The sequence below is a fragment of the Convolutriloba macropyga genome, chromosome 6, assembly GCF_964194025.1.
Source record: "Convolutriloba macropyga chromosome 6, txConMacr16.3, whole genome shotgun sequence".
Classification (NCBI taxonomy): domain Eukaryota; kingdom Metazoa; phylum Xenacoelomorpha; order Acoela; family Convolutidae; genus Convolutriloba; species Convolutriloba macropyga.
In genome coordinates, this window is record NC_134473.1 from 65,091,453 (window position 1) to 65,105,366 (window position 13,914).

General features: G+C 35.5%; 2 protein-coding genes across 9 annotated transcripts in view; one reads left to right on the forward strand and one right to left on the reverse strand.

Moving 5' to 3' along the window:
* Positions 1-13,914, reverse strand: part of LOC142341870 (UDP-glucuronic acid decarboxylase 1-like) — a 380,310-nt gene that overhangs the window by 234,870 nt on the left and 131,526 nt on the right. The gene's annotated exons all lie outside the window — the stretch shown is intronic.
* LOC142341866 (uncharacterized) overlaps positions 1-13,914 on the forward strand; it is an 85,654-nt gene that overhangs the window by 65,119 nt on the left and 6,621 nt on the right. For 4 of the 8 annotated variants that reach the window (XM_075393149.1, XM_075393150.1, XM_075393153.1 and 1 more), the window contains 2 exons: positions 3,664-3,941; positions 7,252-7,401. In XM_075393149.1, the coding sequence (XP_075249264.1) occupies positions 3,664-3,941; positions 7,252-7,401 (428 nt within the window). Of the gene's footprint in view, positions 1-3,663; positions 3,942-7,251; positions 7,402-13,914 lie in introns of those variants that run through there. The other 4 variants (XM_075393154.1, XM_075393156.1, XM_075393155.1 and 1 more) reach the window with 2 other exon arrangements.

Consider the following 13,914-nt stretch of genomic DNA (forward strand, 5'->3'; position numbering starts at 1 on the left):
TTTTTGGCTTAATTATCTACCAAATGAGGGAGAGAATGGATTAGTGGGCCGCTGAGACCTGCCATTATTAAGACTACGAGACCAGACAAACCAAAAAAAAAATCAAATAAAAACAACAAACATTTACATTTACAACAAACGCATTGTCCATTTTTTTTAAAACAAAATCTAATAACAATGTCAAACTAGCTTCAAATAAAAGCTAAATTAACACATTAATTTTTACATCACTAGAAAAAACATGGGACCAGTCCTTAAAGAAACTCTAGTTCACAAAAAGTGCAAATACAATAAAATCACATACGTTTTTAACAATTTTTTTAACAAAAAACCTTTCGATATCAAGTGAAATCTTTAATTAAGTTAATCTTCATTTCAAACTCAATATGAGGACATTGAGACCTGTCATTATGCAGAATGTGTCATACTTCTACGAAGACAATCGGCAAATTCTGACGATAAACGAAAATTCCATTAAATTTGGAGAGAAAACGGCGTCGAACCTCTTATAACCATATATTTATATTCCGTAAAAAATAAAGTATCAGTAATTGCATTTTCCTTCATTGAACACCATTAATGAGATATGTGACCTCCGTATAATAAGACAAGCTAACAAGTTGTATAAGAAGAACAAAAAATGAAAAAGAAAAGAAATATATTTGTATTTTTAGAAAACAATTAATATCAAAATCAGAAAAACATAGCTATCAACTGAAATCATCAAATGGGTTCTCCAGGTTCTCTAAAAACGCCAGTGAGTTCTGAAAAACAAAGTCCTTAAGTCTCAGAGTCATTAAGTCCAAAAAAACATTAGCTATCAATTGAAATTATCAAATAGATTCTATTTCTGATGAAAAGCCAATGAGTTCTGTCATTGTACATAATATTTCATACGTCTACAAAAACAACAATAGTCAAAAACCGAAAATTAGATTATTATTTTGCGAAATACCAGTATCTTAGCCGTTAAAACAGTACGCAATGTATTAAAAACATTAGATGTGCTCAATTTTGCATGTCCTGAACACCAAATTTAATATGCAACCTGTAATTATTGAAAATAGGTTATAAGTAGGCAAAAAGAACAGCAAAGTGCAAATTAAAAAATAATCGTTTATAATTAGACACCTGATTTTGAAGTCATGAAAAACTTTAGCTAAAAAACGAAATCAATTAATAAGTTCCTTTGTTCATCCATAGCAAGTCGCTAAGACCTGCAATTTTTCAAAATTTATGCGACTTCAAAAAGAACAAATGAAGACAAAAATTTAAAAACATGAAATTCTTCTAGAAGACGTTTTCGAAGCAGTTTACCATAATCTTTTCGCTGAATAACTGCTATATTCAATAGAGCGTTCTTTTCAGGCGCCAATAATATGATATCTGACCGGTCAAGTTTATGACAAGACAAAAAACCTCAAATTTTGAAAAATGTCCACAAATTTTTTTATAAAGATGCAAAGCATCACAGCAGAAAAGCCATTTCATAAAACGTAAAATAGCCATAAATTTTATTTCATTAGAAAGCCGATGCGACCTGTCTTTGTTGACAGTAAACTACATTTTAGCTTTAAAAAAAGAAATTGGTCGCAAAGCGCAATAATTCGTTTTTTTTTTAAAATTTAATTTTAAGTCAAAATGATCGTAAGCTTTTGACTAAAACTTAGATTATTCCATGAAAATCATTAGAAAGCCGTTTGGATCTGTCATTAGTAGACCTTGATTTGCATGGTTGTTTTCTGTAATTAACTTAAAAAAAGCAAAAAACTGCAAAAATATTTCTAAAAAACTCATTGACTGATTACAATCTGATTTTTCTCCATTTTAAAAAACAATGATTAAACCTAATCTAGCCTTGCTTTTGCCGTTTGTCCATTAGGAATACATTTTTTTAAATGTTATGGATATGGATAATTTATATGGATATGGACAGAAAAGTCAATATATCAAAAGTAATTTATGCAATTTGAATCATTATCGAGTTGAATTAGCAGAAAACCGGCAGAATTTTAATTCAAGAACACTCTTGAAATATGCACAAGTTAAGCTAGCCTTCCTTGGATTTAATGAATAGTGTATCTGCAGTTTTTAGGTCTGTTTATCCGGCAACTTGTGGAATAAAGAAACAAAGTGGAATAATGAAGCTTATTTATTGCCTTTTTTGATGAAACAACGCTGAGTAAAAAATTTTCGCCGAAAAATTGGATCAAACAGTTCGAAGATAATTTTCTATTGTTGAGATTAAACCCAGACTACTGTTGCCAACTTTTGTTACCAATTTTATCATATTTTTAAGCAAAATTGGCAAAAAAAAATAATGCGTAATTATACGGAAAGTGTGAATTATAACAAAAAACGTGAACAGATGTTCACAAATAACAAAGGTTTAACCTCAATAACTCCGTCGAAAACAATTCGAGAAAACTTATTTATATATTCTACGCTGGACGGGCTTTCTAATGATTTTATTCTCAATCCTCTACGATGAATATATCGATCGGCCAAAATTGACTTAACTAAAAAAACATATTTGAGTATATAGTTCCTCCCCCACTAAAGTGGATCGGAACAATAAAATTATTTCGATGGAAGAATACAAATTTCATTGATTGAAATTAACCGTCAAATTGTTGGAATAAAGATATTATGAGTATACTAGAATGACAGTCAGAATTGAATACGAGAATGATAATCACATAAAAATAAACGACCCCTTCATTTTGTGGATATGGATATTGGATATTAATGACATTCCGACAAAAATCGATTTTGACGCCAATCCACTGGAGATGTGGGACAGAATATATCCGTCAATCCTTTAGATGTAAAGATTACAGGATCTATTCTGTCTTGAGGGTCAGAACAGGATCTGTACCCCGCATGAGCGAACAATTCCCGGTTCATTTAGTGACATGACCTAGTTTGACCCCCTTAAACAATAACATGAATCGGAAGTCGGTCACGCTCATCTTCAATTACGTTCACTCTCATTTTCTTGAAATAATGGCGTCGTCAAAGGCCTCCAGTTATATAGTGTATTTTTGTTTCGTGGACGAGCGATCAGAATGTTGCTTCACGTCGTTTCATGGTTTGCTGGAACTTAATTTTGGGTAACATGACTGTTGCTTGAGAGATATTTTGTTGCAATGTTTGATTTCTGTGCGTTTGTGGTTTCATTTTTAGTTTCAATACGTGTGAATATCCATTGTCATTTCATTGTTGTGCGTGCATTTTAACTAACATCTAATCTATTCTGTCCCCGCCTACCAACCTTGTACCTTAGTAGTTTAGTGGACAAATTTTTCGATCTTTTCCTTTTGTGCCCCTCCTGCTTAGTGGGTGTATTTGCACCCCTTGACGCCAAGTGACATATTTTTGCTTAATGATTTACCATGCAATGACACGTGCTCTGCAACTGGGGGGAGCGTAAGGTACGGGGTGGGGGGTACAATTGGAAATATCCAAGTTTTGTTTAACCCTACGCGCCTGTATTGTTTTGAGAATGCATAGTCAATTGACGCAGAAAAAAAGTGGAGATTGGAGTTCATAAGCCGAACAGAGGAAGGGGGTGGGGGTCGAAGAAGAATAGATTCTTAACTTTTTGAGGCGATCACTTTTCTTTCGATTTGATGACGTAACAAACTGACCTCTCTGTTTCAGTGTGTCCTCCTCGACCCTGGTATCTCGTTCACACATTTCCCCGCCCTCGGGCATCACTACTCTTTCCAACCACAATTCGGATAATATCAGCGCCACAACAAACAGTCGAATTAACGGAACCACTACGTTATCTGGAACCATGTCCTCCATGTTGGGATCCGGAAGCAATATGGGAACCGCTGGGGGTGGGTTCCAAGGGACGAAAGCCAGCTCGAAGACAACTGCGGCTCTTATGAACAACCACCACCTGCAACAACTGAACAACACTGGACTAAACAGTAACCTAATTGCGATTACTTGTTTCATCCCTAATTAGCGGTGCACAGATTGATATTAGAAAATTGTCTGGTAGCTGTATGGAAAATGCTAACAGTGGTGTTTGACACTAACAGAATTGACAGTATTAGGGAGCTAATTGATCAACCTTGGCACTCAATGAGAGGTGCAATTTCTTAGATTTATTAATAGCCGCACAGCGATAGCTGGGGCTATTATTGGCCTTCTCTTGGTTTTTTACAATTCAAAGAATTTGAATTGTATTGGGGCGCTGTCTTTTTTACGACTCGATGAGGAGTATTGGAGAAGTCCTTTTTTTAATCAATTTTTTGGAGTGATTTTTGAAGCGGGAAATGAAACGCGTAAAAAATTTTGGGAGTGATTTTGGTGCTGAACAAAAGTGAAGAGCGGAGCGAAAAGAGAGTGGTTTTTGTTCATACCGCTGTTTTTGAGAGAGCGAGAAATTGATGTGTGAAAAAACTTTCTCTAAGCGAGCGAAATTTTTTGTTCACGTGCGGCATTTTAAAGCAGTTTTTTTTTCATTTATTTTGGTTAAGAGGTTTGGTTATGATTTTGTTTTAATTTTAGGCTGGCTTCGGTAGTGGTTTGAAGGTTTCTGGAAGTTCATATGAATTTTTTGATAATTCGGAGGTTTTTAATGTTTTTTGCTGATTTTCGGGCTAATTTTTGCGTTTTTTTTTGACGATTATTTTGTTTTACTGGCTCAAATGGGTATTGAAGAAGCCCCTTCTACTTGAGCAAATTTATGATAACAATTGGTTACAGTTTTGTGGGCAAGAATCATTTTTTTGTTTAGACATATGACAAGAAAATGGCGAAAATGGGAACTATTTTTCTTAATTTTGTTTTGCAGTTTTTCGTTTTTTTTTTTCTTCTGTTTTTAGCTAAGTTTCTTAGCCTATTATGACTTTTTTTCATAATTTAGCCTAAAGTATTTTTTCATAATTCACAAAAGTAGTTTTTGTAAGTACTAGTTGTTTTGATAAAGTTATTTTGGTAGAGATAGTTTTTCCGGGATCTCAATTTATAACAAAATTTGACCAGATTTTTTATCATATTTTAACAGATTTTTTTTATTGCTTTGAATTTTTTGTTTTCATGACTTTGTTTCAAGATAATCATAAATTACTGAAGTCACGTTTTGTTTGATGAGTAGTTGGATGGCGTTTAAATTGATTTCCACTTCGAGTCGTTTCCGGAATTCTTCCGGCTATGTTTTTTTTAAGATCTGTTCACACATTTTCATGATTTTTGAAGTCAAATTGGAGTAGTGATTTTGGTCACGCCGAAACAGGAAGTGGAGCGAAAAAGTGAGTGGTTTTGCGGCGTGAAATTTTTTCGCTCTAAGTTTAAAGTGGAGTGAGAAAACGGTGTTTGAGCAAAAATTCGCTTTCTCGCTAGTGGTTTTTTGTTCACATGCGGCAATTTCACTTTGATTTTTACAGTCTTTTCGATTTTTTGGATCGGATTTTTTTCTAAATGGTTTTCCCAATCCATTAACAGTCCGTTCTTGGTCTAGTTTTCTGTTTAGTCATTGAAAATTCTTTGAATTGTACGTCAGGACTTGTCCTGCTATGTTTTATATTTCGTCGTCATGATTTTTGTTACGACCATATGACGTCATAGCCACTTTTTATTCATTCGTTCATGCAATTTTAGCTGAATTGCATGTGTGACGTCATTTTTTGCTCTTAGTGGAGCGAGTTTTTTTTGTGAATGCGCGTGATTAAATTTTTGGTCACACTTGACTTACCTCACTCTCAAAAATGACTTCCTCACTTTGAAATTGACTTTTGTTTACATCAATTCAAAGAGAAGGTCAAATGGGTGTGTGTCACTCTAAATGAAGGTTATTTGAGATCAGCTAATATAGGCAGCAACAACTTATACAGATTTTTAATCAAAATATTTAGACAATACATTTAGACTGCCGATCTACGAATCTATTGCGGCTATTTTCTGGCAATCTGCCAGATATGTTTTTTATTTGTGTTTTTTGTAGTGGTTTTTTGTTCACATGCGGCATTTTGACATTGATTGTTTTTTTTCTTTGAATTGATTTTTTAGAAATGGTTTTCCCAGTTTTTTCATCGTGCGTTCTAGGTCTACTTTTTGCTTAGTCAATGAAAGTTCTTTGAATTGTCCGTCAGGACTTGTCCTGCTTTTTTTTCATTCGTCGTCTCAATCGATGATTCCTGTGAGCTGACTTCTTGGAATTTTCACTGATTTCTACTGCTTTTCATTTTTTTGTTTAGTCAATGGAAACTCTTTGAATTGTACGTCAGGACTTGTCTTTCTGTTTTTTTTTCAATTCAAAGACTTTGAATTTTATTGGGGCGCTGTCTTTTTTTTTAAGATCTGTTCACACATTTTCATGATTTTTGAAGTCAAATTGGAGTAGTGATTTGGGTCACGCCGAAACAGGAAGTGGAGCGAAAAAGCGAGTTGTTTTGCGGCGTGAAATTTTTTCGCTCTAAATTTAAATTAGAGTGAGAAAACGGCGTTTGAACAAAAATTCGCTTTCTCGCTAGTGGTTTTTTGTTCACATGCGGCAATTTCGACTGATTTTCTGTTTTTTTTTATTTTTGGATCGGATTTTTTGCTAAATGGTTTTCCCAATCCATTCATAGTCCTTTCTAGGTCTAGTTTTCTGTTTAGTCAATGAAAATTCTTTGAATTGTACGTCAGGACTTGTCCTGCTATGTTTTTTGTTTCGCTTTACGTTTTTGGACACGTTTTTTTGTTTTAAGTCACGATTTTCACGCTTGACTTCTGACTTACTTCAAACACTGTTTCAACTGAATGGATTTTAAATTCTTTCACGTATTGAATTACGTAATGAAGTGAGTACTGTCAAAGTCAAAAAAGGTCAAAATCAGAAGAGACGGGATAAACCGATAAAGCCCGGTCATTAAGTCATTGACAACTAGGTTATCTGAGTGTTGTCAGAGTTGTCTGACATTGGTATTCAGCTTGCTAGCTTTCAGTTTAGAAGCTGAATTAAGCATAGTATTAGAATCCAACTGAAACTGCACGCCAAATTAGAACACTTTTTGAAACTGACAAAAAAAAACAGAAAATCGGTCATTTGAAATTGACAAAAAAACAGAAAATCGGTCACAAAAAAACAGAAAATCGGTCAAATCGGTCATTAACGGCAGCTCTTTTCTGATAGATGTCATGATTTCTTAAGTGGAAACAAAAATCGGTCCGTTACTAACCATAAGATGCATAACTACTTTAAATAGATGCATTTTAACCATATAGTAAACTATTGTATTCTCTCTTCAGTATCTGAAGCCCCTGGAGAGGCGACACTCTATGTATCCTCAACTTCTCACTTTCCACCTAACAACTATTCCTCCCCTTCCACCTCCACCTCAACTCTTCCTCGCAGCAGCCACCACATTCGTGTGCCTTCCTCTAACATTCTGTACACTAGTTAGTCTCCACCTCTTGTCCTGTCCCACTCACTCTTGCTCTTCTTTTTCTATCATCTTTTTCTTCTATACTTGAATTTGGAGCATTCGTAATTTAAAGTTCTATCTTCAAAATTTGAGCAGTTTTTGAGTATAGGTTTCTTTTCAAAGCTTAAACTTTGAGTTCTTTGTTGCGATTAAAAACCGCCCTTATCTTATCAGTTGGCTATTATTGTGCTCCTATATTTACGACTCCAAGAGAAGTATTTGAGCGTCTTTTTTGAATCAATAATTTTTTGGAGTGTATTAAAAACGGGATGTGAAAGTCAATGCCGCATGTGAAAATCAAGCGTTTATAGTAAGTCCCATAAAGTTGCAACGCAAGCGAACGTTCGAAAAGCTCGGGGCATGCAAATGGGCAGTGCATTGCTAGATATCTGCATGTTTTAAATTTGACCTTTGAAACGTTCTATAGCGTTGCAACTTTATGGGACTGACTATAGGTCAAATGGCAGAACTAATTGAAGAGCAGAGAGAAGCGAGAGTGGTTTTCTGTTCATATTGTTTTTAGAAGAGAGCGAGAAAAGTAGATTTGAAAAATTTTTGCTCCTCTGCGCAGCGTTTTGATCGTGCGGCTTTTTCGAAGCAGTTTTAGTCTGAAAGCCAACCTTTTCAATCAATGGTGTTTCTCTCAGTTATCTAAACACGTAATACTGCATTTGAACGAGTTTGTGACATTCTGAAGCAAATAATACACTTTTAAATTCATTTTTTAAACCATTTTGCTTTGTTTTAGCTTTTTTCAGCAGTTTTTGCCTTTTGTGTTTTTTGTTGAAGAAAATTATATTTGAAGAGAAAAGTAGGTAACTAGCTGCTTATGCTACGTGAACACTACTTTGTTATTGAAAAAATTGGAGTTTTGACCAATTTTCTTATTTTTTTTCAGATTATCGAACCGTTGCTTAAGTGCTCTCAAACGAAATTTGTAGAAAGTGTATTTATTAATTGCTCTTGAACGAAGTTCATAGCAATTATTGTAAACGTGTGTCTTTTTTATGCAAATTTTCGCTTGACAATTTGACTTTTCGAGTGACTTTTACGCCCTTGACTTTTTGCGTTTCGCGTGATCTAAAATTCTCTCTCAATCACAATTTCAAGCAGTTGAACTCAATTGGCGGCAATCTTATACTAAAAGTCAAATGAAAAGTGCGCCGAAACTGGTGCCATTTTTCACTTAATAGTGTAATTTTTTACTTTAAATCTTAATAGTGGTATTTGTTAACCTCTAATGTGGTTATTTGAAGCCCACTATTGAACTTCTTAGTCCCATTTAGGCTCCCCCCCCCCCCCCGACTGAAGCAGGCTGCAATTGATTAAGAGCTCCCACTAGTCGTTCGAGAGCAATTCTTCCGACGTTTAGTCGGTTATGTTTTTAGTCCTGTTGGTTTTCTTAATGCGAGTTTTCGTACTACCAGCGTTTCATCTGATATTTTTACCGTTCGAATTTTCTCCGTTTTCCGCTTCTGTTTAGTCAAAATTTTTGTTACCAACATATTACTTCACGCTTTCTTCGAATCATTAGTTCATTCATTTTTCACTCTTATTGGATCGATTTTTTTTTCATGTTTGCAAATAATTTTTCGCTACACTCAAAACGCTGTGTCAATTTTTCGCTACCTCTCAAATTGGCTGTATTTTGTGTATTTAAGGTCAGATGAGAGTGTCTCAATCTAATTGAAGCTTGTAAAAAGACCCAAATCCATATCAAGTTGAGACTTTGGTTTTCATTAATTTTGGTTTTGAATAATAGCCGCCTCAGCTGCTCAGCCGGCTATTATAGCCCTCGTATTATTTTTTACTTCGTCGAATAAAAAAGTTTTTTTTTTGCTTCACCTTAGTTCACAGCTGGCTCAACATTTTGCGTGAAATCTTTTTTGACTTCTCTGGGCTCTTGTCACTCTTCTCTCATTCTGCTAATAGCGTTTTTAGACAGCAGTTGCTTAGCCAAGCAAATCAAAATGAACAAACGAGTTTCAAGCAAACGAAATCTGAAATAGAAACGAGATAAACCCATAAAGCACAATTTTAGATGCCCATCACTCAAAATTTGTTCTTGTTTACCGTCTCGAATGCTAATTGGTATTGATATTAGACCCTGTGTCGTCTCATTACGAAACAGGAGTATGTTCAACTCTAAAATGACATCAAAATACTTCACACTTAGTTTGTTTGTGTATATATATATATGTGGTGTACGTCATTTTTCACTCTTATTGGATCGAGGTTTTTGTTCATGTGAGTAAAAAATTTTCCGCTACTCAAAACGACTTCCCTCTCAAATTGACTGTAATTTGTGTTTTTAAGGTCAGATGAGAGTGCCTCAATCTAATTGAAATTTGGTAAAATTGACCCAAATCCATATCAAGTTGAGACTTCGGTTTTTAATTATTTTAGTTCTTAATAATAACCGCTTCAGCTTCTCAGCCGGCTATTATAACGCTTCTATTTTTTTTGCTTCGTCGAATAATTTTTTTGTGCTTTACCTTACCCCTTCCCCACTCCCACTTCCCCATTTCCTGCCACTTAGTTCTCGCCTCATTCTCGCCGCCACTCCCTCTCCTTTCACCAGTGCACCCCGTCACGGTCGACACTAGCCGCGCTCACCGCTTTACCCATGCCCACTCCACCATCACCGGCTGAATTGGGCTTAAGCTAGCCTCCTTAAACCCGCGGCTTGCTGCGGTTGAAACCAACCGCTCGCCGGCTGTTTGCGAGCAATTCGTCCGACATTTGTCTGTTGTTCTAATAGTTGCTATAGCGATTGATGAGCTGAGCTAATGTCCCTATCCCCTTTTTTAGTCAACATTTTTGTTACCAACATGTTACTTCATGCTTTCTTTGAATCAGCTGTTTGCGTCACGTCATTTGTCACTCTTATTGAATCGATGTTTTTGTTCATATGAGTAAAGAATTGTCGCTACACTCAACACGGCTTTCCTCTCAATTTGACTGCAATTTGAGTATTTAAGGTCAGATGAGAGTGCCTCAATCTAATTGATGTTTGTTGAAATTGACCCAAATCCATATCAAGTTAAGACTTTGGTTTTTAATTATTTTGTTTCCTAATAATAACCGCCTCAGCTTCTCAGCCGGTTATTCTAGCGCTCCTTTTTTGTCGAATCATTTTTTTTGCTTTACCTTAGTTCACAGCTCGTTCAATATTTTGCGTGAAATCTGCTAAAAGAGGTTTTAGACAGCAGTTGTATAGCAAGGCAATTCAAAATGAACAATTTCAGTATCAATAAAGGAAATCAGATGGAAACCAAAACCATAAAGCTCAATTTTAGATGCCCGTTACACAAAATTTGTTCATAATTAGCACCTCGAATGCTTATTAGTATTGATATAGCCCCTGTGTCGTCTCACTAGGAAACAGGAGTATGTTCAGCTCCAAAATGACATCAAAATAGTTCGCACTTTGAAATTGTTTGTGTACAAAAATCATCTTTTATTAGTTTATCTCTTCTTTCAATCTCATTTTTGGTTATGGGAATTAACAGCGTCCATGTTGCCGGTAATCGGCTGTGCCTTTTTGTTTCTTCATTGGTAGTTTGAGACGATAGGTGTACTAAGGTATTGCAGCTTTTTTCCGGCAATCTGCTAGATCTGTGTTCTCATTTAGTTTTAATTTCACGAAGGAAGTTTTAATTTCAAGATGATAGTTTTGAGACCCTTATTGTGAGTTTCTTTTTGATTGGGCCCTAGAAGGACGTTATGATGGTCATCTTAATGAAGATTTTTTTTCTGTTTTCTGAGGCACTCATTTTAGTAATTTTTACTTAAACCCAACAAACAGTAGTCTATTTTTCAAGTTTTTTTGAAAATGTCGTTTTCACTTCGAATATTAGCGTGCTATTTGGGCATGGGTTTTTTTGTAGTACAAATTTGTTTTTTTTTTATAATATTACCAACCATTTATTAGTGTTTGGTAATTTGAATTTTTTTGTTTTTTGACTATTAGGTGTTTGATTTTTAGGTTTCCAACTAGTTTTTCCTCTTAACTTCAATCTATTACCGGTCGGTTTTGCAATGGATTAGTTGGCTGTGGAGTCTTTTGCCAAAATTTGACAAAAATTAAATATAATTTTTGGCAATTTTAAATTTTTTTTGTGTGTTTTTTGTGCTCATATGATCACTCACTGTATCAACTGAGTTGAATTAAGAATTTAGTAAGAAAATGTACGCAAATATTTTGAAGGACGAAAGGTAAATAAAAAAGTGAGTTAAACCAATAAAGCCTTGTCACCGAGACCGAATGTTTTAGATATGACTTAGTGTTTTAAATTATCAGAGGTCGTTAGAGTATACTGCTACGTCGTATTGGTATAAAGCTTTTTAATTGCTCTCAAAAGGAAGTTTGTAGCAATTATATTAATCCTGTCGATCTTTTTAATAGCCGCGAAGCGATAGCGACTATTATTGGGGACAAAGTGGTTTTTTACAATTCAAAGAATTTGAATTGTATTGGGGCGCTGTCTTTTTTTTAGCATGTGTTCACACATTTTCATGATTTTTGAAGTCAAATTGGAGTAGTGATTTTGGTTACGCCGAAACAGTAAATGGAGCGAAAAAGCGAGTGGTTTTGCGGTGTGAAAGTTTTTGCTCTAATTTCAAAGTAGAGTGCGAAAACGGTCTTTTAACAAAAATTCGCTTTCTCTCTAGTGATTTTTTGTTCACATGCGGCAATTTCGCTTCGATTTTTACTGTTTTTTCAATTTTTTGGATCGGATCTTTTTCTAAAGGTTTTTCCCAATCTATTCATAGTTCATTCTAGATCTAGACTTTTTGTTTGAACCAAATATTCTTTTCTCGATAGTGGTTTTTTGTTCACATGCGGTATTTTGACATTGATTTTGTTTTTTTTTTATTTTTTGATCTGTTTTTTTTTTTTGGAAATGGTTTTCCCAATTCACTCAAAGTGCGTTTTTGGTCTAGTTTTTTTTAATCAATGAAAATTGTCCTGCTATGTTTTTTATTTCGTCGTCTCCATCGATGATTCTTACGACCTGACTTCTTGGAATTTACTTTTTCAATGACTTCAGTGACTTCTACTGTTTTGCAGTCAACATTTGTGTGCGTGACGTCATTTCTGCTTTTAGTTCAATTGCGTGACTTTCCTCACTCAAAAAATGACTTCTGAACTCACTTAGGGAACTTTAAATTTCTTAACATTTACTAGTTAAAGATAAATAGTGCGCATCTAAGTAGTGCCAAACTAATATGCCCTAATTCTTGAGTATTAGTCTTCAGTTTTTGATTTCGAATATCAATTTTGAAAATGCTCTGTTAGGGTTTTTTCCTTGTAGACCGTATGTGTCATAAAATTGAAAGTCCATATCTAACTCAAAAAGTCTAGTGGTCTTTTAAGAGACTGGTGATCGATCTGTCTATCTTATTTGTTTAGTTTTTCAATTCATGGAAGGCCACAAGCGTCTATCGCGGCTATTTTCCGACACTCTGTCGGCTATATTTTAATGCGATTTTTTGCTTGACCAGTTTTTCGTCTGACACTTTTGACTTTTCGTCCTCAAAAACGGGATAAACAGTCAGCGCCCAGTGGGCAATAAATGCTCTTAGAGCCTTTCAGCTCACTAGTCTTCAAGTACGCGATTCACAGAATTTGTTTTGGAGACTTAAACTTGTGGTGCGCAGGGCGATTATTAGAGATTGACCCACCACTGCCCCCCCCCCCCCCCCCGCTGCGCTCACTTACGCCCTTCAATTAAAAAACTGTTTTGGAGACGTATACACATGGCGTGAAGGGTGGTTCACTTCACCCCTCTCCCATATCAGCCCCCTCACTTAAACCCCCCCAATCCACACCCCCCTGTGCACATCGTTCAGGACGTGGACCCTGGTGCACCCCTCGCCCGCTGCGCTCCGCTCGCGTCCCCTTCAATTAAGCTAAAGCTAGCCTCACTAAACCGTGCCTAGCTACTGACAAAGACAACCGATCGCAGGTCATTTGAGAGCAATTCGCCCGACGTTAGTGGGTTATGTTCGTCCTATTTAGAGGTTGAATTCACCTTCTTGTTCATCGAATCTAAAGAAATTCGGACTAAATTAGAACACTCTTTAGTACTTAAAATTAGGCTGTCATCAATTTTTTTAATCTATTTTTTCCTCTAACTGTTTCAATTCTAACATCGGTCAGTGGTTACAACTTTGGCTATTTTCCGGAAATTTGCCGGCTCTTTTCCTCTTGCACAATTCGCTGTTTTTGTGTTACAGTTCTGACCTTCAGCACTCATTGTTGCAACTCTATGGATTTTAAATCATTCTCTCAGTGAATCTTCGCAACGAGAATAAACTGTGCAAAAAATCTGTTCGAAGGCGCTGAGTAAATAAATGAGATAAACCGATATCCACGGGCATTAAAAATTAGTGCTTTGACCAAGTATAAGCTGCGCTGTCCTCAAATTTAGAGGCTGAATTAAGTGTATTTGTATACTGACACTGCGCGCCAAATTATTTT